The sequence below is a fragment of the Corvus brachyrhynchos genome, unplaced genomic scaffold, assembly GCF_000691975.1.
Source record: "Corvus brachyrhynchos isolate BGI_N302 unplaced genomic scaffold, ASM69197v1 scaffold720, whole genome shotgun sequence".
In the NCBI taxonomy this organism is placed as follows: Eukaryota; Metazoa; Chordata; class Aves; order Passeriformes; family Corvidae; genus Corvus; species Corvus brachyrhynchos.
The window spans coordinates 539430-562053 of NW_008235978.1; the positions used below are offsets into that span (position 1 = coordinate 539430).

General features: G+C 41.3%; 1 protein-coding gene across 1 annotated transcript in view; it reads left to right on the forward strand.

Annotated features, from left to right (window-relative positions):
• The first annotated feature begins 6 nt into the window (after window positions 1-6).
• LOC103612923 (serine/threonine-protein kinase TNNI3K) overlaps window positions 7-22624 on the forward strand; it is a 35882-nt gene continuing 13264 nt past the window's right edge. Inside the window, exons 1-16 of the mRNA XM_017729383.1 lie at window positions 7-121; window positions 705-813; window positions 3219-3304; window positions 4821-4918; window positions 5428-5538; window positions 10094-10192; window positions 11628-11766; window positions 16725-16869; window positions 16958-17062; window positions 17722-17816; window positions 18420-18569; window positions 19690-19776; window positions 21026-21082; window positions 22122-22214; window positions 22300-22357; window positions 22472-22622. Coding sequence (XP_017584872.1) covers window positions 82-121; window positions 705-813; window positions 3219-3304; window positions 4821-4918; window positions 5428-5538; window positions 10094-10192; window positions 11628-11766; window positions 16725-16869; window positions 16958-17062; window positions 17722-17816; window positions 18420-18569; window positions 19690-19776; window positions 21026-21082; window positions 22122-22214; window positions 22300-22357; window positions 22472-22622 — 1623 coding nt within the window. The 5' untranslated portion in view covers window positions 7-81. The remainder of the gene's footprint in view (window positions 122-704; window positions 814-3218; window positions 3305-4820; window positions 4919-5427; window positions 5539-10093; window positions 10193-11627; window positions 11767-16724; window positions 16870-16957; window positions 17063-17721; window positions 17817-18419; window positions 18570-19689; window positions 19777-21025; window positions 21083-22121; window positions 22215-22299; window positions 22358-22471; window positions 22623-22624) is intronic.

A 22624-nucleotide genomic window follows, 5' to 3' on the forward strand; every position in this document is an offset into this window, starting at 1 on the left:
CAGCAGGACTGTCACTGCCCCTGAACAGGGAATCATATTACTGCAAGAACTTTGCTGAAACAAAGAAGATATATTGGACAAATGGGAAATTATAAATCTAGACCAACCCAGACTTGCACGGGTAACTAATGTCACTTTTTTACAGGCAATGTGCCATCCATCCATCGGCAAGGAGCAAATGGTATTTCGGGAGATAACTCATTGCTGGTTTACTCTTGAGTTCAAGGCTCAGGTATTGTTCTTGACTTAACCCAGATACAGACTGTGAAAGAAGACAAAAAGGACAAAAAAAGCTACTAAACTAAATTTAGCTGGGCAATTATATAAGATCATATTAACCTATATTACTATGTTGATTTAACTCATACTTCATGAGAAAAGCCTTTAAATCTCCAACCTTTTTCTGCTGTGTGCCTGTTTAGGAAATGAGAGCTAACAAATGCTACCTGAGCTTTAAGTTTTCTCTTAAATATTAGTTAATATTAAAATATTTCTGGTAAGGATTCATATGCACTGTCTCTGAAATCCTTGTATATATTTCTGTATTGGCTGCAGCAGGAGCAGTTTAATAGCTATTTTAAACTTTAATAGAAAGATATATGAAATTTTACAATTGGATGTTAAAAAATTGAGAGTTTCGGTTACAGGGACATTATGACTTTTGTGCTTTGAAGTGTTTTATCAATTAGGAGTTTTTGTTGTAGATGAATGGAAGAAGAAAGTCAGTGAATCCTATGCCACAGTCACAGAGCGGTTGGAGGACGACCTGCAAGTCAAGGAGAAGGAGCTGGCAGAGTTGAAGCATGTTTTTAGGTAAAATATTCTGGGAATCTGTTTATTGATTTCTTTCAAATGACTATTTGCTATCGAACAGTATTTTCAGTCTCAGGTGTTTTTTATGGACAGAGTTTCTCGTGTATGGAATGCATGTTCTTTATGTCTATTTTTGGGAATACGTCATCACAGTGCTGGGCAGAGCCCCACAGCAGAGTACCAAAATTAGTGGCTGCTGATTATTAATGCCAATATTTTACAACAAACACCTATATACTTTTGTAAATTAATTAGCATTAGTAGAATGTTTGATTTTGCTGTGCACTTTTCAGTTTTGCGGATGTGTTTCTGCAGCCAGGAATATTGCTGAAGTATCACACTGTAAACAAACACAAAAGTAGTGGATTCAAAATTAGGATTCTACTGGTTTTCTCAGGGTAGCACATGCTCCCCCACAGGCTCACCCAACCAAGTAATGCCCTGACGTGTTCATTACCTGCAAAGCTCCAGTGCAGCAAACACCCAGCTCACAGACTGGAAGTGAGTTGAGAAAATGACCAGGCAAATAATTTCAGACATCAAAATCCCTTGAAGAAACAGGGGATTCTAATCAGAAATAAATCACAAGATCAAAAAAGCCAGATATACCTGGCTGTATAAATTATTCCTCATGCTCCATTTCAGCTGCCGCTGCTACCACTGTTTGAGCCACTGAGCTTTCTCTGCAGGGTGCTGACTACTTCGGTTATGCTTCAGTTAATTACTTTCCTCATTTTAATCCTGTTTAGTAGTAAAATTGATAATTTTTACAAATTGGAGCCGGGGTACTCTTTATTTTAGATAATCAAGACAAGGGAGTATATGGTGGAAGTGCTAACTCCCTGCACTAAGCATAAGAAGAAATTAAAACTCCCGTCAAGGTTAGCAGGGCTCTGGCAGCTCAGCTCAGTCTGTCGGACCAGCCCAGGTAAGCTTCAGTGTTGGCGAAACTCTTCAGCTACAGAGCCTTGCTCCTCTCTCCATAGCAGGGGGAACTGATCATCCTGAGGACAGTGCAGTGGGAAGGCTTTTCTTTGTAGGTCAGGCTTTAAGAATCAGCCAGTGATTTAGTTTCCAAAAGTTGCCCTCACCCATGGGGGAAAAAAATGTTTCTTACCAAAGTGGTTTTAATATAAGACATCAAAAAATGAGCTCCCCTGGCATGTGAAACCCTTCTAAGGAATGCATATGAGAATCTAGACTGATTGTAGAATCATTCTCTCTGAAGCACACAGTTTTGGCAAATAAGTCCATTTTTTGCATAAACAGTAACTGTTATACTCTGGTTTTATCCTTTTCAAATCATGCACTGTTTCTGCACATCATAAAACGCCCAATATGGAAACACAGGTTTTAGTCCAGCTTCAGAGTGATGATATACAATGAACAAGTAGGTTAGAGCATAGACTTAACTGGCAAAACAGAAGTAAAGACAAGTCTCCATCTTTGTCTGCCTTTTAAATTCTATTTAAAGAATAAATTATTGAAATATTTATTGAAAGAAAACCCCAAGTGTCCCCCTTCTTAATGGGTCATCCTGCTAAGGGGAGCTCAGCATAAGTTTGTATTTTAAAATTAGAGAAAAGTACTGAAACATTACTTTTTATTGTAACCTTGTTAAATATATTTAATGGTTGCTCCTCCCTCAGGGTGGGTTTATAGTTACACAAATCCTGCAAAATCAGGGTCATGGATGTGCTGATACGGAATGGAAAATCCCAAACTTCTATGGGCAGGCCAAAATCAAGATTCTCCAAAGAAATATTAACTATAGGTCTATTTAGTTTTCAATAACTGTAATTACTTAGAGTGTTTGATGGATCAGTAACAAATCAGTCTGTGCTGAAGGAAACCTACAAGGCTTGATGACAAAAGCTAAAATGTCCAAGTACCATTTCATTTAACAACTTGTAAGCGAGCACAGTGATCACTGTCCCTGTGATCCCATTTGGGGAGTATAAACTCATGTTTTATAGGCTTTTCCTGATTATTCTTTTCACTTAGCAAGATGGTCCTTGCTCCATGCATGCCCTACTCACCATTTTAGAATCAATACACACATTTAAAAAATACTTCTTAATTATTACTGCATTACAAGAGAAGCTGAGTTTGTATGGATTATTTATATTTTTAAAGAGTCTTTCCTCTTATTTCCCCTAATTTAGATACATTTTGAATGTATATATTGTGATTGCATAGCAGGATTTCTCAGAAAACGATAAATCTGGACCACTCAACCTGATAGTAGTAAAGTATTTCTAGATTTACAGACTGTAACCTGGGTATAAATTCAGCCTTGTGTCTCAAAAAAATTACATTGAGATTTTTCTTTTAAATGTTTCCCACATGCAAGAAGCTGTGCTGAAAGATGAAAGAAGTAATCATCTGTAAAATCCCCTTTTCAGCTCTGATGAAGCCTTCTGCAAAGTCAATCTGAATTACCGCACGGAGAACGGGCTCTCGCTGCTCCACCTGTGCTGTGTGTGTGGGGGTAGGTGTCTGCAACAGCGTGGTGAGACACTGGGGACAATTACTGATTTCTTCTGGCTGGAAGTGTCAGGAGGACTGTGTTTTCAGGGAACTTCTCAGATGGAGAAGCAGCTCTCAGCCTCACTCTAAGCTGCACTGCCAGAGGGCTGCACTGAGTTACAAAGAGCCCCATAACAGCTGATTCTTCAGTCTGACAAAAGTTCTGGTTGATGATGCAGTGTGATTTACTACAGGGGTTCAACTCATTCAAAATTGCTTCTATATCCATTCGTTAATCTACACTCATTACGGAGCATGGCTCCACATTTCTGGATTCTGTCCATGACTCAAGCTCCAGGACAGGGACATTGTTGGAGCAGCACTTTGCCATACTTAAACCACCAGTTTTTCTAGTGTAATGAAAATACCTGTATTTTATTTCACATTGATTAAAAGAAGAATAACTGAAATGCTTTAGTGACAAACATCAGCTGATAGGGCTTTGGCAGATAGGAGATCAGAATACACAGGAGAAGAGGGCAAGATGTGTTCTGGGATGCTCATAAAAACATACTAATGGTGGGATTTTCCACTTGGATCCACACAGCTGCTCTGTTATCCACACCAAGTCATTAGTTCATGCACTTGCTTTGCTCTTGTTATACAGTTTTCAGCAGAAATTGGCTAAGAGAGGCAAAGAGACTTTTACCCTGAGGTTTCAGCTCTGCGAAGTACTGACTAATGATATGCATAAGTGATTTTATCAATCTTTGTTAGATGTTCACCACGTGGAACCACCTGATCCTGCACTGCTGAAAACCGAGTGGTTCTTCACTTGCCACTTTTGAGTGCAAGAGCCTATCCAAAGATGGCATCAATGCATGGGAACATTAGAGCAGTTGGGGTAGCTGAGAGGAAGAAAGCACACATGAATTATTAGTTATGTGAACACTTGGAGGAGGCCAAAGAGCTACTAGAGCTGACATTGTCCTTGGTTACTGCCACAACTATTCAGAAGGCAGATGAATTTATTGAATTTATTTATGTATTCACCATGCATCAAAAAGGTCAGAGCAAAGCTACTTGCCTGTGTGGACCTACATTAGCACTCCCCAAAATGACTGTCCCTGTGAGGTTGTCCTGCATAGGGAGAGCAGTGCTCCAGTTGTGAGATGGCAAAGGAGCTCAGAGACTGAGGAACCAGAGGTTCCAGAAGCGCCTTCTGGTTCATGGAGCTCTTTGCAGCATGGTCTGGATGTTAAAGGAGGAGTTTGCTTCTCTAGCAGTTCAGCTAAATCCTCATTAAAGTGTGAACAAACAGTGAGCTGGTATGTGGCCAGACTTCCAATTGTCCTGGCCAATGAGATATTTCCATCAGCCTCATCATTTCAAGGTTTCAAAAGATGTATTTTATTACTTGCCTCAGGTCAGCAGTCAAGATACCTATTTCTCTGCTTTCAAACTCACACAGGAGCTTCTTACCTCATCTGCATGTTCTTTCCTTTAACTTCCTTTTTTTTCCACTTTTCTCTCTAAAGGCAACAAATCACACATCAGAACTCTCATGCTGAAAGGGCTGCGCCCATCCCGACTAACGAGAAATGGATTTACAGCTCTGCACTTGGCAGCTTATAAGGTAAATGATTTTAAATAGAATTGATGACAGGAAATCAGAACTGAGCAACTGATTTGTCTGAACTGTCTAGATGAGCTCTCTAGTCATTATTTCTGGTGAAAATGTAAATTTCACAATTGTGGTGCATAGGAAAATGCCTTTTTAGGAGCCCATGCACAGGAAACAGCATGTGCTTTTGCAATGTCATCCACGGGGTAGGATATTGCTTTGGAATTACTGATGCAGACATCCAATGCAACTCAGGACAGAGGAGTTGTCCAGTGCCGCCATAAAATCAGGATAGAGACTTTTCTAACACACAGGCTTTAGTATAGCAAAAGAGAGATGTCTGGTGCCTGGGACAAACCTTCCCCCAGCCTCTCCTTGCACCCTGAGCCCCTGGACCACGGCTGGTCCCTCTCCATCAAGGCCAGTGGTGTCACAGCCGGAGAGGCCAAGGCTGGGGCTGCTCCCTTCAGCTGTGAGAGCTGTGTCCCAGGAATGATATGGGTTAAATCCATGGCTTTTAGGACAATGTGGAGCTGCTCACAGCGCTGCTGCATGGCGGGGCTGACATCCAGCAGGTTGGGTATGGAGCACTGACGGCCCTGCACGTCGCCACCATCGCCGGCCACCACAAGGTATGTCTCTCTTTTGCTGCACAGGACTGAAACAGGTGAGTGCTAACATTGGCAGGTCATTCTGTTTTACACTGATGTCTTCCAAAACAAAACTCAGAACTGGTTAAGTACAGCTGGATTTTACTGGATTTTTTTTTGCATTTTGGGAAAATTAATCTGTGCATGTATTTTTGCATTGAACAAACATGCACAAAGGACACAGATCAAAGGTTGGACATGATAGGTCTTGGAGGTCTTTTCCAACCTTGATGATTCTTTGATTCTAATAGTTCTGTGCAGGCTGATGGTGGAGCTGTTACCCTGAGCCCTGCCTCTGGGAGGGTCTCATTCACAGGTATTTAATGTCTCCTCTGTGGACAGTGCAAACTGCTTTTCTCTGAGCACTCTGGGGTTCCAAGTAATTTTTAAAATGTCTGGGCCTTTTGCTGTAAATACCAAAGGCAGACCTGCTGTTGCTCCCACGTCCCAAGACCCTGCTGAGGTTATGGGCAAATTAGGGTGCTCACAACCCAACAAGGATGAGTCCATTAACTCAATAAAAAATAAACTGTAAGTAGTTTTGAAAAGTTCCTTATATCTACCTTGGGAATGATCAGCTCTGTATCAGAAGCACCTCCATAAATGAAGTGGGACTCTATATAACTCATTTGGTTCATCTGCTGCTCTTGGAACCAAGGATTTATAGTCCAAGCTCTTGCTTTCCTTCTTTATATAGTTGTGAAATTTTCAGTCAGCTTAGAAGTTCCTCTGCTAGATAAAGTAGCTTGTTTTGTCCACAATTTCATTAATATTCATGACAATATGGAATCATTTTTTCAACCCCCCTTATAAATACAATAGGTTTAAGAAAGAGGAAATTGATTTTTGGTTGTCTTCCTGATTCAAATAAGGTAAATAATTTTTTATAGCATTAAATAAATAGCAGAGGTATATATCCCTGTCTATGCAACATAGTTTTTTACTGCAGGAGATTACTGACTATATTTAGAAGAAAGGTAGAACTGAGAAAAAAATGCTTTTTTTCCCACTTCCCCAAACAGTCAGTCTTTGGCTTTTCTGCATTACCAGACCTGAAACCTCTGAACCCACTCTCTGGGATGAGGCCATCAGCATCAATGGGATGTTGCCGCTCATTTGAGCCAGTGGGCATGTTCTCTATGACTTAGGGCTGTATTGTACTTCACCAAAAATATGCTGTTTGCTGATTTTGACTGTTAATGGAAATTGCAGTTCTCAATGAGAAGAATGAAAAATTAATGAAAAATTAAAAAATAAATTTTAAAAACCTGTAAGGTAAATAAAATTAATGAAAAATTATAAAATAAAATTACAAACATATTAGAAAATCAGCAAATAAGTTCAATAAATCTCTCACTAAGACTGTTATTTTGAAAACGTGAAATGTTTCCAGTCTAGGGAAGTCATTGCTGAATAAATAATGCATGGACCTCTTCCACATTTACGTGCTGTCCAATATTAGCACCTTGGAAAGCCAGTGTCTTTCTGTCTTTTCTATTTCATATAAATTAAAGTTTTCACTCTGAGACTGCAACACCTGCAGATGCATGAGCTGGATGGAGGGTCACAGGCAGGATGAACCAGTGCCACTCAGTTTCTGTACCTGCACACCTGAGGGTCTGAGCTATGAGTGTATGTGTGCCAAGGATCTGTTAGAGAAAAGGGAAGAATCTTCTTAGAGATTCTGTAGATATTTCAGTGTAAGGCTGTATGGAGGCTGGCATTGTGCAAAGGCCTTAATTGCTGAAATTGTCTTCTCATTTAAATTTTACCTGCTAAAAAATCAATAATCACTGATCTAGTTTTCTTAGATGAGCTTTTATCCCTTGCCCTTGTCCAAAACATAAGGTCCTTATGTCTGTCTCATGGGGTTTTTTGTTGGCTCCTTCTGAACTTCAGAGTGACTTAATTAATTGTCTTTGAAGTGAATATCATTTGACTTGACTGTTCAAAAATTTCTGAATAAAACTTTTTAAAGAGAATTTTAAGAGAAATTACAAAGTAAGACTATTGTACAAATAATTCAAAGTATTGTTTTGAAATAAAAATTGGTTGTACGAGGAAAAGGGAAGTATTAGTTCCCCTTGTTTTTCAGGATGGCGTGAACCTCACTGGGATGCTGCTGGCTGCCTTTGACCAGCCCATCCAGCTTCTTTCTCTGCAGCTTGGGAATGTCCCCTGGGTTACGAGCTTCACCTTCACTCACAGTCTGTCTCCTGAGGATTTTTTTTTTTTCTCCTTGGTTTCTGAAGTATTTCTATCCTTGCACATCCCTCCAGCATACCCTCCTACTTGTGATGCCTATGACAGCTTTCAGTGCTTTCTAAGACTCCTTTTTTCTTTCCTAGAAAGATGTCTTGTCTGAGAAATTATCAAGCCTGTCTCTGTACCCCTCTCATAATTTACACTTGAGTGGAGTTTGCTTAGTACAGCACACCGAATTCTATTTATCAGGAGATCACAAAGCAGCAAGCATGGCTGCCATTGCTACAGCCTGGAAAATGTGTCAAAACCCATCTAATTTTATGTTCATCATCAGAGATGGATTCACATCACTCAACACAGTTTTTTCATCTTGAAGATCCACCTTGAAAGCTTCTAGATTAATCTAAATTTTGAATTCCAGCTCCCAAAGAGATTAAGGAGAATTGGAGTTGTGGTCGTATCTCTGAATGTGTTGCAGCCTCACAGTTCATGGCTAAATTAAAATCAAGCTGATCCAAAGACATTTCAGTCATATTCATGTAAAAGCTACAGGCCCGAACATCTCTTTTCGGAGAAAACAGCTACAACTTCATAGTGGTTTTATCATGGAAGTTTGCTGAAAAATGTCTTAGATGAATCACTTCAAAGCCATTTTAAATCCCTGGCTAGCTGGCTCTATGTTTCCACCTCTGACCCACCAAGATATTGAAAATTGGCCAGATACGGGAAAGACAGTGGAGGGAATCAGTTGTTTGTTAACCAGCCAGCTGTGTTAACTAAATAACTGAGTGTGTCCTTTATTTACTACCTGAACACGTTCCCACCCATCCAGTGGGTGCCTGCTGCTGAGCTGTCCTTTGGTTGATAGAAGAGCCAGCAGCTTCTCCAGCGATCTCAGGGGATCTTTCTTAAGATTTTTATTATGTAGTCAAATGCTTTTTTGAGATCTGCAGCAAAAGGATTCACAGCAAAAGGATGTCAACACATGTGACATTCAGCAAGGGAAATTCTGACTGTATATAAAGGGGATGGGGGGATCACAATGAGAGTGATGCAGCACTGAGAGCATTCCAGGGATGACGCAGAACCTCCACCCATGGGAATAGTCAGACCTGGCCCTGCAGTGCTGCCTCCAAGGGAAGTTACAGCTGATGCCATAGAAAAATGGTTAAAACTAATGGGAAATGGACACATTTACATATGTCAGGCACAGACTTTATGCAGAAAATATCTTCAGGCCATCACACGGAAAAAAATAATTCAAACTGTGTAAAGAAACAATCCCTGTACACTGATGTTGCTTGGGAACAATTTGTGTTCTCAGAGCACTTGGGAGTGACATGGATTGAACTGACTGCCCTTGTTGTTGCACGTGTGACATGATTTGGGGGGTCTCAGCCTAGAGGGCAGGTGACAGACTTCTGCATCGCTGCAGCTGACACTGGCTGGCGTCCTCCAGGGGCTCATCACGGGCAGGCTCCGGTAGGAACGGTGTAGTACAGGAGCTGGCCACTTCCGCACCCTTGTTAGTCCCAGTTCTTCACTGTGCTGTGGTGATTCATGGTCCAGTGTCTTTCATCATCATGACATGCAAAAATTTGCATCCATCAAAAGGATATGTAGAACTTCTGGAGTAATCCCCAGCCCAAGCCCTTCATGTGCCCAAAGACTCCCTTGTGCTTCAGAAAAACGAGCAGCCCTCAGGCTTCAGTGTAGAACCCAAAGTGGTTTCATTCAGGCTTCTATTTTGACAGCTGTGCAGCAAGATTTTTCTTGAGAGTTCATAGCTTTCCAGAAATACATGGGCCTCCTGAAGGACCAAAAAAAAGTAGAAATTTGAAAGAAAACAGGGTTATTTACTGAAGCCAAATAACTATTATCTTCTAAAATACAAAGAAATGCTTCCATGTTTGAGGATTTACCTTCACACATTTAAATTTAAAAGGATCTTTCATTTTGTGTCCCTTTTTCACTTCTAAAAGCTGTGATATGTTTACAGCTCTTTGTTCATAATGGCTAAAAGAAAATTAAGGTTGTTCTGAGAACATCCACATAGCCATTTCTGTGCCTCTTACTTCGTACATCAGGTTTTTTACCAGCACACTGATTTTCAGGCTTATTTATAAAGCATCAGTGACATTCAGTGTTCAGTTCAAGTACTGTAAGTTAATCACTTTTACATGCTGTACACAGCTCTGCACCATTATAACTTGTTTGGGGCTGACTTTTTAAAATTGGAGGCATGAGGTTTCCAAGTCCTGTTTTATCAGCTGAGCACATATAATATATATATATTGCTTCTAACTGGAATGTCGTGTTGGTTTCCTTGCAGGCTGTGGATATTCTGCTGCAGCACGGAGCCTATGTGAACGTGCAGGATGCAGTGTTCTTCACCCCCCTGCATATTGCTGCATATTATGGCCATGAGCAGGTAACTGAGGGCAGATTCAGACCCCTGGGCAGGGGAACCAAGTCACCTGTAGGTTTAGTGTTAGATGGTTCTGCTTTACGTTCCAGAGGGTCCTTCCATGCAAAAACCTCATATACTGAAATTACACTCAGAGATGTGTATAACTACACATCTCTGCTTGCCCTAAGAGTCTGAAAATCAACAGGAAATTTCTACACTTCTGTCCTCTGTACTAGACCCCAGCAAAACATGGAGTTTTGCCCTTGAGACCTCTTGAAACAAAGGGTTCTTTAGCGGGCTTTGATAAGCAGGCTTGGGCCTAGAGGCACTTTTCATCTGCTGTTCATTCATCCCATGTCAGAGATTGCCTGGGGAATGTGTCTGTGCTTTCCAAACCTCTCGAGGAAGTGAACATCACTTTCCAGTAATAATTTAATGGCAATTCTATTGGCTTTCCTTGGAATCCACAAACTTTTCACTTAGTGGGAAAAAATGATCATTCAGCGAGCAGGATTTTCCCTGAAGTGCTGTGCACATGATCAGTGCAGCTGAGCTTTCTCCATTCACACAGATCACAGGCTGACTGAAACACAGTCTGGAGTTCTGACCAAAGCTGACACTGAGCCCCTCAACTCTCTTTCTTCTGTATATTTGGACAGTACAATTGACACATGGCTAATCCACAGCCCAGTATTAGCCCTGAGCAGCCCTTTTATTATGTGAACTGTGATAATGGGCCTGTTTGGTTTATGCAAGTATTCTCTGTGTCTTTCTCTGGCTAAAGCCTTGTGTTCTGGGGTGTTCAAAGTTTCAAAGGATGACTTTGAACGGTGTCTTTTCCACTCCAGTGAAGTGTTACTTCGGGTGCATGGAGGAGCTGTCTAGGGAGAGCTTTTGAAAGCAGCAAGTCCAGATGATTGGAGTGCTCTGCCCTGCAGCTGGGTGAGAGCAAGGGTGTGAGTGAGCCAGGGACCTGAGGTGCTGCTTTCATGTCTGTGCACCTCATCATCCAGAAGAAACTGCTGCTGTAGGGGCTGAGAGATTAGCTCGCTCATTTGCCACAAGCCACTTCAGAACAAGCAGTCACAGTCCTGTGAGATGGTGCTGAAAGCTCCTGTGGGGCTCTGGGAGAAGAGACCTATCAGACAGGAGCCACAGCTCTGGCTCGTGGGGACTTTGAGAGTGTTGCTTTATTATGCTGATTGGTCATTCAAACATGTCTGGTGACCCTTCACCATAGAGAACGTTTTTGAGAATGAATGTGAGCTTGCTTTTGAGAATTTTAATATTTTTATAGACATGTAACTTAAAAATTAGTTTTCTATTGAATCTCTTCTCCCTGTTTTAACTTTACAGAGATGCTCACATATAGTATTACCCAATGCAATACTGGATCTGATGTTCTCAAAGTTTTATTTTCATGTGATATTTTAATTAACCTTAATTAAATATTTAGGTAACCCACCTCTTACTGAAGTTCGGAGCTGATGTGAATGTGAGTGGTGAAGTTGGGGACAGACCTCTCCATCTGGCTGCTGCCAAAGGCTTTCTCAACATCACAAAGCTTTTGATGGAAGAGGGAAGCAAAGCTGATGGTAAGAAAAGATATTTAAAAATCATCCTTAGCATTGTGTTTTGTAGACAGAATCTTAGCTTCCTAACACATACTATTTGTGTGTATGCATGTATCATCTTTGGACAACTGAAACAAGAAAAGGGCAGCTGGAGACTTTTCCTCACTTAAGTATGCTGGTTTGTCATCTCTCATTTACTCTATTTTCAGTAATAAGTTAGAGGTGAAAAACATCTAACAGATGTTAGATAGGGCAGAAAACAAAATTAAGTTTCACATGCAGAGGTGGCTCATTATTTAGACATTTATCCAGGCAGGGAGCATGTGGCCATGTGATGAGTATTTGTAGTCAAAGTGACTTAAATGCACAGAGAACTAGAGAATGAGGTACAGGAGAAGGGTTTTAAGTTGAAATTATGCAGCAAATAATTTAAAATAATTCATACGGAAGTCGAAATTCCACAGAAAAGGAGATTTTTTAGCACATGATTTATTACGCTCCACGAGCTTCCTACTCTTCACTGTGGGCCATTTTCTGTCAGAGAAAGTGCCTGTGTGAAAACGTGGTGGGCTGCACAGAGGTGTCTGAGCACACTCTGGGTGTTCTGTGGGTTGGGGTGTTCCTTGCCCAGCTGGCCTCACAGCGATGTCACTCGGCTGTGACTTTGCGTTTCATTGCTTATACTCCGCCTGTGTCGCAACTCAGAAGAGTTTCTCCTGTGACTAATGTCAGTGTGCAGCTGGTGGTTCTGCTGGGTTCTTACTCTTGCTCTGTTCCCCCTCCTTTTGCTGTTTCAGTAACGCTGAAGGCACAAAATGTGCCACACTGCAGCCTTACTCTTGCTTTGCTGTGACTCCTGTGTCAGTGTGGCCATGCATACTGCTGACACATCCCACAAAGGCACACAAATGTTGTAACTTAGAGGTCACATTTTATGCATATTGTGATTATTAATGCAGAGATTCTTACCTGTACCTGAAGGTAGCCCTAAAGAAAGATGGAGAGAGACTATTTACAAGGGCCTGGAGTGACAGGACAAGGGGAATGGCTTCACACTGACAGAGGGCAGGGTTAGATTAAACACCGGAAAAAAATTCTTCCCTGTGTAGGTGGTGAGACCCTGGCACAGGGTGCCCAGAGAATCTGTGGCTGCCCCATCCTTGGAAGTGTCCAAGGCCAGATTGGACAGGGTTTGAAGCAGCCTGGGACAGTGGAAGGTGTCCCTGCCCATGGGGAGGGACCTTAAAGGTCAAGGTCCCTTCCAACCCAGGCCATTCTATGATTCTGTGAAATACTGAGCAAAGTTCAAATTATTTAGAAATTAATTTCTTATCCTCAGAGTAAGGGACAGAGATGGTTTTTGGAAAGGAACAGTACATTGCTTGGAAATGTACTGATCTTTAATACATCAATTTACCATGTTCTCTGTGAGTCTTGCCAGCAATCACACATCCTCCTCATGCAGGAAAAAAGCATGGAGGGAAGCAGCACAGTCAGGTCTGTGCATGCTGTTTTCAGTAGCGAGCTCAGGGTGTTTCAGCCTCGATGTGTGTGCACTGAGCCGATATAATTATAATAAAGGGGGGAAAAAAGAGACATTCTCTCATCATGACAAGGCAGTGGGAGGTTTGCTCTGCATTAGAGACTTTATTCCAAAAGGAAAGAATCTGGGGCACCATTTCAGGTCCTTTTCTTTAAACTCAGAATCTTCAGCACAGAAAAAAGACCAGATTGGACAGGGTTTGAAGCAGCCTGGGACAGTGGAAGGTGTCCCTGCCCATGGGGAGGGACCTTAAAGGTCAAGGTCCCTTCCAACCCAGGCCATTCTATGATTCTGTGAAATACTGAGCAAAGTTCAAATTATTTAGAAATTAATTTCTTATCCTCAGAGTAAGGGACAGAGATGGTTTTTGGAAAGGAACAGTACATTGCTTGGAAATGTACTGATCTTTAATACATCAATTTACCATGTTCTCTGTGAGTCTTGCCAGCAATCACACATCCTCCTCATGCAGGAAAAAAGCATGGAGGGAAGCAGCACAGTCAGGTCTGTGCATGCTGTTTTCAGTAGCGAGCTCAGGGTGTTTCAGCCTCGATGTGTGTGCACTGAGCCGATATAATTATAATAAAGGGGGGAAAAAAGAGACATTCTCTCATCATGACAAGGCAGTGGGAGGTTTGCTCTGCATTAGAGACTTTATTCCAAAAGGAAAGAATCTGGGGCACCATTTCAGGTCCTTTTCTTTAAACTCAGAATCTTCAGCACAGAAAAAAGAAAAGGGAGACTGGAAGCGGGAAGCCTTTTGCTCTTAAAGTAGCACACTTTGAAACTTGCTATAAATGCAGCAGTGGAGGAACAAGTCTTTAGAGCCCAGGAATGAAAGGATTTGGGGAAAGAACCTGAATAAATTTGGCACTGTTCAGTGCAGATCAGTAATTGGGGTCACAAACTTGAACTATTTCTTTTAACATAATGTGACTCGCTAGTCAGCCCAAAACCACAGTGACTGAAAACAAGCAGTGACCACTGAATCAGGCTGAAAAGGTCAGAATGCTGCTGAAAGTAAGAATATTTGCAGCCTAACAATCGCCAAAATCCTTCTCCAGCCCAACCACAAATTATAAGAAAAGCATGTAAAAGAAATGTGCTGCTTATATATGTGTCATCACAAAGGTTCATGTTCTACATGTGGCCCATGTATAAACCCAGTGTTACAAGTGTGGCTGGTTCTCCAGATGCCAATCCCATAATTTCTTTTAGCATAAACACTCTGGGGAAGAACTAAGTGTATTTTCAGAAATCCCATAAGCTCTTTCAAGCACTTTCCTGCACTGTCCTTTTTTCCATTTATTCGTTTACAATAACGGTTTCACCTGTTACTTTCTACCAATGTCATGTCTCAGTGCTAAGAATGATTTCTGCAGAATTCTTTTTTTTTCCAGACAAGAATTTGGCATTTGCTCAGTTTTCCTGCTTACTTGTAAGGCAACCTCAGTTTTCAGTCCCTGACTGCCCAGACAGTTGCATTCTATGGTCTAATTTAATATAAATGTACTTTAAAAATTTCATTTTGAAGAACTCTTCTGTAGTCTTCTTGAGTAAATCCTGAATCAGTAGGATGGTATTTTTTTCTCCATAACACTCTTCTAAGATGTTTTGACTGATTTTCTGCTGTATTGAATGTGAACTTCTCCTTCTTTTTAAGACAGTATTCTCCTTCTTTTTAAGACAAAGTGTATCTGGTGTGCTTCATTTAGAAAGCAAAAAGCTACCAATTGAAACAAAACCCATTATCCCATGGTCTAGTTATAGATCCTTCTAGAGGCAAAGGAAATGGTTTGCAGGCATTTCTGACTGGTTAAGTAAAGGAGTGTTCCTTCCTTTCTCCACCCTGCACCTTGTTGTGTTGTAGACTGAGGCCCCTGATGTCCTTCAGGCCATTCTGTGGGAACATGTTCTAAATTGCTGATACTTATCATTATAAAATTTTGACATTTATTCCACTCTTACTTATTGCACTTCACAATGGATCTGGTAAAATGGTACCAGAATGTCAGGTCATAATAAAAACTAAAGGCCAACATGTCACATGATGCTATAAAGTGAAGAATTATTTTAGAATAGAGAGGGAAAAGAGTCTACTTTTCTTTACTTCTTATATACAAGACTGCTGGGAAGGTTAATGGGAGCAGTTAATGAAGTTTGTGGATTTCAGTAACAGAACACACCATTGGAGCTCTCTGTCACTAGACACAAGGGAAGATGTAAGTTCCACACATTTCAGAGGACTGTCCATTTCTGTGAGCATTCAGCATCATTTCAAAAAGGTTTTAAAATAGGAATCTATTTTCATTTTCACTGTTTGTTATACTCACAGAAAATCAAAGAGAAGACAGACCCTCAGAATGTGATTGGGTTGGCCTCTGTCCTGAGGAGGCTGAGCTGTAGGAGATGTTCCTGAGGGGTGTTTGTCAGAGTTGCATGGAAAAGCCTGGCAGTACAGGTTTGGACATCTCCAATGGACAACTATTCCCTTGTAGTCTATTCATTTATGTAAACTGCCTCAAAGACCTGGTGCCAGGCTGAACCAAGAACTAAATATTGCATAAAGAAGCCTAGGTTTGTCATTTCTATCAGTTACAAAATCAACTGGTTATGGTTGTTCTGGAAGGACATACATACCTTCCAGAAGGTTGTTCTGGAAGAGCATAGGAAGAAATACACCAAGAGTCAAATAAACACATTTAAAACTGACTAAAGACTTATTTTGGATAATGAAAACAGTACTTGTAGGTGTCTGTACCAACAAAGAACTCTGCCTAGAGCCTTGTCCAATCTCTTCTTCACTCCCTACAGGATAGATGAAGGAAGAGCCATGTAAGGTACCTCCACTCCTGTTTCTGGTGCTGGAATGCAATTGCCCATCCCATAAACAGGCAGAAGGCCCCCTGGCATGGATGTGGTCCATGATAGCTGGCAGTCTGAAACAATTGCCATCTGCAGATCAAGGATACTCCAGGGACACTCCATGCAATTGCCCTTAGAACAGTTTGCTACTACTGGTAGATACCAGCAGTTCTGTGCTGCCTGGACGTTCCCAGTTCTGTTGATGTTGTTATTATCTTACTTCTGCTTCAAAATTGGTCTTTCTAAGGGTCACTTATAACTCATGATTGCTTCATGGAAAGCTGCATCAAAACACTCAATCAGTTTGCAGCTGGAAGAAAGCAGGTATGCCCCAAGTTCAGAAAATCACCGTGACAGTGCACTGCAGGTGACACAGAGCAATGTGGGTTCAATATACGAAAGGTCACAGACATTTCAATTTTAAACAAATATGCCCACAAATATTTTCCCAGGAGGTTTCAAAATGCATGGGTACAACACATAAAATTCTACTAAATATCCCAAACAATCCCAGACATACTGTGCTAAGGATAAAATCCTTTCTGTGGTCTTTTTCTGGGTCAACCGGCAGTGAATGCTCAGGACAACGAAGATCATGTGCCTCTGCACTTCTGCTCTCGATTTGGGCACCATGATATTGTGAAGTTCTTACTGCAGAGCAGCTTCGAAGTGCAGCCCCACGTGGTGAATATCTATGGAGACACACCTCTACACCTGTGAGTGCCCCGGAGCAGCTGTTTGACAGGTTTGGGGCTCGTGGGAAGGCCGCATTTGCTAACACCTCTGTACTGGCTTCCTCTTCAGTGCCTGTTACAATGGGAAGTTTGAAGTTGTCAAGGAAATAATTCAGCTCTCAGGAACAGAAAGCCTCACTAAAGAGAATATATTCAGTGAAACAGCTTTCCACAGGTGAGGTGTTCAAATGCCATTGTCAATAGAGCTCCACTTACACACGCGTGTGGCACGACACCCAAAATTACAAATGTCTCACCAGCAGCCAGGTGAGGGACAGAGACAGCAGGGAGCTACACAGGGAGGGTGAGTTTGTGTCATGAGATGCATGACAGGGCATGAAGTAAGAGGCAGAACCAGGCAGTGAATGAGAAGAGAGAGAGAGGGAGAGAAGAAGTGAGAGCAAGGAAGGTAAGAAAATCAGGTTCACCAACACCTGGTTGGACGATGGTTCCTTTCCTTGTCCAGTTTGGGAGCTGAGATCAGAGCTTGTTCCACCTGGATGTCTGCTGGAGCCAGGTACTCTGAATGAGAAACCAGGTGGCAGAACATGGTTTTGTTGGGATGCTGGAAATTTGTAAAGGGCTATTTAAGAGGCACTTTGCAACACAGACTGTTTGCACAACTGTGTAAAATTAGGTGATTCAGCAATAATTAGAATGTTTCTGAAACAATAAAAATGAATATGCTTTGGTGGATTAATCATGCATTTGCACATTTCTAAAGATCCGTTATTACTGCATTTTTATCTCTGTGTAATTCTTTGTAAATTTTTGGCTAGCCAAAGTACTTCTTTTATGGACTATAAGCACTCACCACTCCCTTTGCTTCTGCAGTGCTTGCACCTATGGAAAGAACATAGAACTTGTCAAGTTTCTTCTTGACCAGAATGTTGTAAGCATCAATCATCAAGGGAGAGATGGGCACACAGGTAACATCATCATACTTACTGTGTATGAGGGTATATGCCAGCACCAAAATATTGGGAAGCCATACACCATCAGGATTTCCAGGGTAATTCCAGCACCCAAGTACCTTTCAGACAGAGCACAGCTTTCTTGAAATATTTTTACAGGAGGCATAGAAGTGATAAGACTTCAGTGAGGATGTATCAGGCTCCTCAGGGTGTATATGAGTAACAAAACCTGGTGTAAACTGTTCCTCCCATAGTGAGGCTTCTAAGTAGCGTTAGAAATTTTTCTGCGAAGACATAGGCTCCTGGGATATAGTGTCTGAAGGGCTGCACACCTTCCTGTCCCCACTACAAAGAGCTGTCTTTGTTTCCACTTGCTTTTTCTCACATACAGAGTCGTTAAATGTGGTTTGCAGGTGGCAGAATAAATGGTGGCACATTGGGCAGAGGCAATAGATTGGTTCTTGCAGCCTTAATGTTTAATTTTCACCTCTCGCCTCAGGTACTTTTTTGACAATATATTTATTTATCAAGGAAATCAATTTGCACTTTACAGTTGTTGCTGCAGTTGTTTTGCCATGTTCTGACTGTTGTGCTCCCCACACATCTCTGATGTTCCAGGATTGCACTGTGCTTGCTACCATGGCCATATTCGCCTTGTGCAGTTCCTGCTGGATAACGGAGCTGATATGAATCTCGTCGCTTGTGATCCCAGCAGGTCCAGTGGAGAAAAGGATGAGCAGACCTGTTTGATGTGGGCTTATGAGAAAGGTATTTCAATTTTCTAGTTTCTGCTACAAAATCCGCAGAAGCCGTGCAGGAAGGAGAGGGCAGCATGGGAAGGAGATAATGCTGCAAAATAACCTGCCAATGCCTGCAGACAGAGCTCTCACCATCTGCTCCCCAGGGAATGGCACAAAGGCTTATAAACCCCAGCACTTCAATTTGTCATCTCAGATCTCTGTTAAACACCAGTTTAATCCAGCACAAACTCAAGAAGAGGAGTGTTTCTGTGCTGCTAAAACAAGAGACATGCAGCCTGAGCAGCAAGGGCTGTTCCTCCTCTGGCATGTGCATTTTATTGCTGACCATTTTATTGCTGACCATTGTGAGGAAGGATGAATCAGTCGGTAATCTTGAATTCTTGCAAATGTGGATCAAAGTGAGGCATTTTCCATGGCTCCTGTTATACTGTCTTGCATGTACAGACAGGTAGCAGCTTCCATTTTTCTGAGTCTGCAACTTCTGGGACATTCCCCTGCAGTGCCTTTTATTGTGAGAGTGACTGAAATATAATAAAACAATGAGTTTGCAAGGCTTTTCAAAACCTGATTATTGGCAAAATAATACATATTAAATTACTGAGGGAAAACTCATCTTGGAAAGGTTTAGGAAAGAATTTTAAATGCTGCCAGGCAGAGTTTTGTGTATCAAACACCTGAGCAGGTGGCCCCACTGCCAGCTGGTGCCTCTCAAGGGACAGGGGCAAGTGTAGCTTCCATCTGCAGCAATAGGTGTACAAATTTCTCCAGTTAGGACTACAAAAAGAATGATTACAGGCTCTGGTTTTCCTTGTCAGGTCCACTGAAGACTATTTCAACTTCCATTGCAGAATTTCTGCAATGCAGGTTTTTCCTTTGCCATATCTTGCATTTTAGGAGTAGGTGGACTCATGAAAACAACATGCTTGTTTTTACTGGCAGAAATTTCCCACATTTCTACAATTAAGAATCACAGTAGGTTTAGATTAGCATCACCACATCTTTGGATATTTTATAGACATGTTGTACATTTTTTTTAAAAATCCCCTGATTTTGTATAAATTAATTTAAAAAAAAAAAAAGACTTTTGAGTTACCTGCAAATCCATGTATTTCCTCTTTCCTTCCCAGGTCATGATGCAATTGTGACCCTCCTGAAGCATTACAAGAGACCTCAGGATGAATCCCCCTGCAACGAATACTCCCAGCCTGGAGGAGGTATGGGCTGAGCAATCATTTTATTCTCTAGCCAAAGGGCCTGATCTAAAGACTGCTGAAATCTCTGGAAAAGCTCCACCCATGTCAGAGAGCTTTGGGTCAGTTCTGTCTGCCACAAATAAAATCACTGTCATGGGACTCACCATTTTCTGGGTACACTTAATTTAATGTTCCATTATTTAAATTAAAGTTGTCAGTTGGTTTTATTCCTAGAAAGGAGAGCCCAAAGCTGTGAGTTGAAGATCAGCCCCTGTCAATCATTGCTCACACCTTTTCATGTCCTGAACAGTCTTCCATCACTGTTCTTTGTGTGCTCTTTAGTCCTGATGTTTCTTTGACTGTTGACATTTTCTCTTTCTCTACTCAGTCCCCTTCATACTTTTTAATATCTTTGGATATCTAATGCCCCCTTTGGAAGAATTAATTACACATTTTGCTACAAAAATACACATTTGTATTGGTGACTAAATGACAAGAGCCAAGAACTGAGCTAGATTAAACAAAACCTTTGGCCATGTGTTAGAGCGCTGCCTCAGAGAGGATGAGGATGCTGTACCTTGTGGTTTGTCATGTTCTGCTCCAGGTGTGGAAAGCGGAGGAGCCTACAGCCAGCAGCAGCAGCAGCCTGCTCCCTGAATCTTTTGGCCTGTTCCAGGTTTAGCTGTAGTATAGCTCAAGTGTATGTAAATCTGTAGGGGACTAAGGTCACAGGTGTACTGGAAATTATTTTGGCAAGTGATTAGCACATGCAGGGATATTTTGTAATTCTGATTTCTAAAAGGACTTGGCTTCCATTTGAGCAGAAAAAAGGGGATGAAATTTCTGGTATAGGGAGAAAGCTGAGGCCTTTGGGAAAGTCTCATCAGTGAACTAAAAAGTGCAGTATGTTCACAGTCCAGTTTGGGAATCTGGCCAGAGCTCCTTTACAAAATCTAGTGGATCTAAAGGCTACGTTGGCTCCCTTAATACCTGTGCGTCGATACCATTCTGCAGCAATCAGTAAAGCCATACACAGATTCCTTTCAAGGCTGAGGGGATACAACATCCCAATCTGCTGTGCCTGGTAGAGTGAAGAAAATGAACTATATCCCAGCCCAAACCAGCTCCCATCAGCTGTGTTCGTGTGTTCGTCTGAATTCTCACCCTTTATTATTAATTCTTTCAGCCATCATTGACTCATTAATTTATCAGCACTATCACTTATGCTGTTGTTGAACTCCATAATATTTCACGCTGTTCTTTATTTCAGATGGTTCCTATGTGTCAGTGCCATCCCCTCTAGGGAAGATTAAAAGCATGACAAAAGGTATTTGCCATGGCAAGGGAAAACTTGAACTTTTGTGGTCTTTTGATCCAATGTGTTTGCCAGCCTGAACATCCTACACAGGATTCATTATTCCTGGAATTTTTATGGTTCATTGTTCCATTTCCTTGGCATAATTTTAGGAAACAATATACTTCGTTTTGTTACTCAGGACAATGACAATTCCTGTATTTGCCTTGTTTTCATTCACTTTAAAATATATATATATATCTTTTTATTTCTTTGAGAAAAGGCTGTGATGTGAAATAGCACTAATGAAATACCCACTTCTCCATGAATGCAAATAAATATCATTTAAATCACACCATAAAATGCCTGAATTATCCTTATAAGAAAAATTCTGTCCAAAAATAATTTGTGTTACTGTGAAAAAAATACAGCTGAAATATGCAGATAAATATTTTAAGGTATTTTAAGATATTTCCTCTTTTTTTTTTTTTTTTTTGGTGGTACTTTCAATTTTCCCCTTTAAATGTTCACTCTGGATATAATCAAATCCTTACATCTTTTACATAGCAGCATCAAAATTCTCTGTTTAGAAATATTCTGATAAACTCTATAGTAATAAACTAACAAGATCAACAAGATAGAGACATTTGACAACTAGTTGACAAATTCAGTTGCAAAGTTTAGATTCCACATGTCACTAAGAGCCAGCCAACTCTGGAATAGCATCCCCAGCAGCAGCAATGAGCACTGGCTACACGGAAAAATGAATTAATTCTCCATGTAAGGAATTTTGTGCTACCATCCCGTGGTACAGGCAGAGTTTGGGAACGTGGGACAGTGCTCATGGCTGATACAAAAAAAATAGAGCTAGGAATGCCCAAGGCAACCTGTGGCATTGCAAGTGTCTGTCACTGGGGTTTGCTGTAGCAGGGAGCAGGACTAGCAGTCAATTTTCAGGGAAAAACCTGTAAAAAACAGCTCTCCCCATGCAAGAGTTCTGAAGGTCAGAGCTTTTATGCTTGCTCCTCCCCTGACCCGTGTTTTACAAATGGGATGAGTGTTTCTCTTGCAGAAAAGGCCGATGTCCTCCTCCTCCGCGCTGGTTTGCCATCACACTTCCACCTTCAGCTCTCTGAGATAGAGTTCCATGAGATTATTGGCTCAGGTACCAGAAATTAAAGTGCATTGACTTTAAATGTTTGATGTTCATAACCAACATATTTGAGCTTATTTATTTTAAACTGTTTTAGGGTCTTTTGGAAAAGTCTATAAGGGACGATGTAGAAATAAAATTGTTGCAATCAAACGGTAAGTTTGTCAGGCTTTTCCATCCTACTTGGTCAGTGACCTAGTTTGAAGTATTTAAAAAGCCCATATTTTATGACACTTTTGCCTTCTGCTTCCTCTCATGTGAATTCTAAGTTACCGAGCCAACACCTACTGCTCCAAATCCGATGTGGACATGTTCTGCCGTGAGGTTTCCATTCTCTGCCGACTGAACCATCCCTGTGTCATCCAGTTCGTGGGAGCCTGCCTGGATGACCCCAGCCAGTTTGCCATCGTCACCCAGTACAT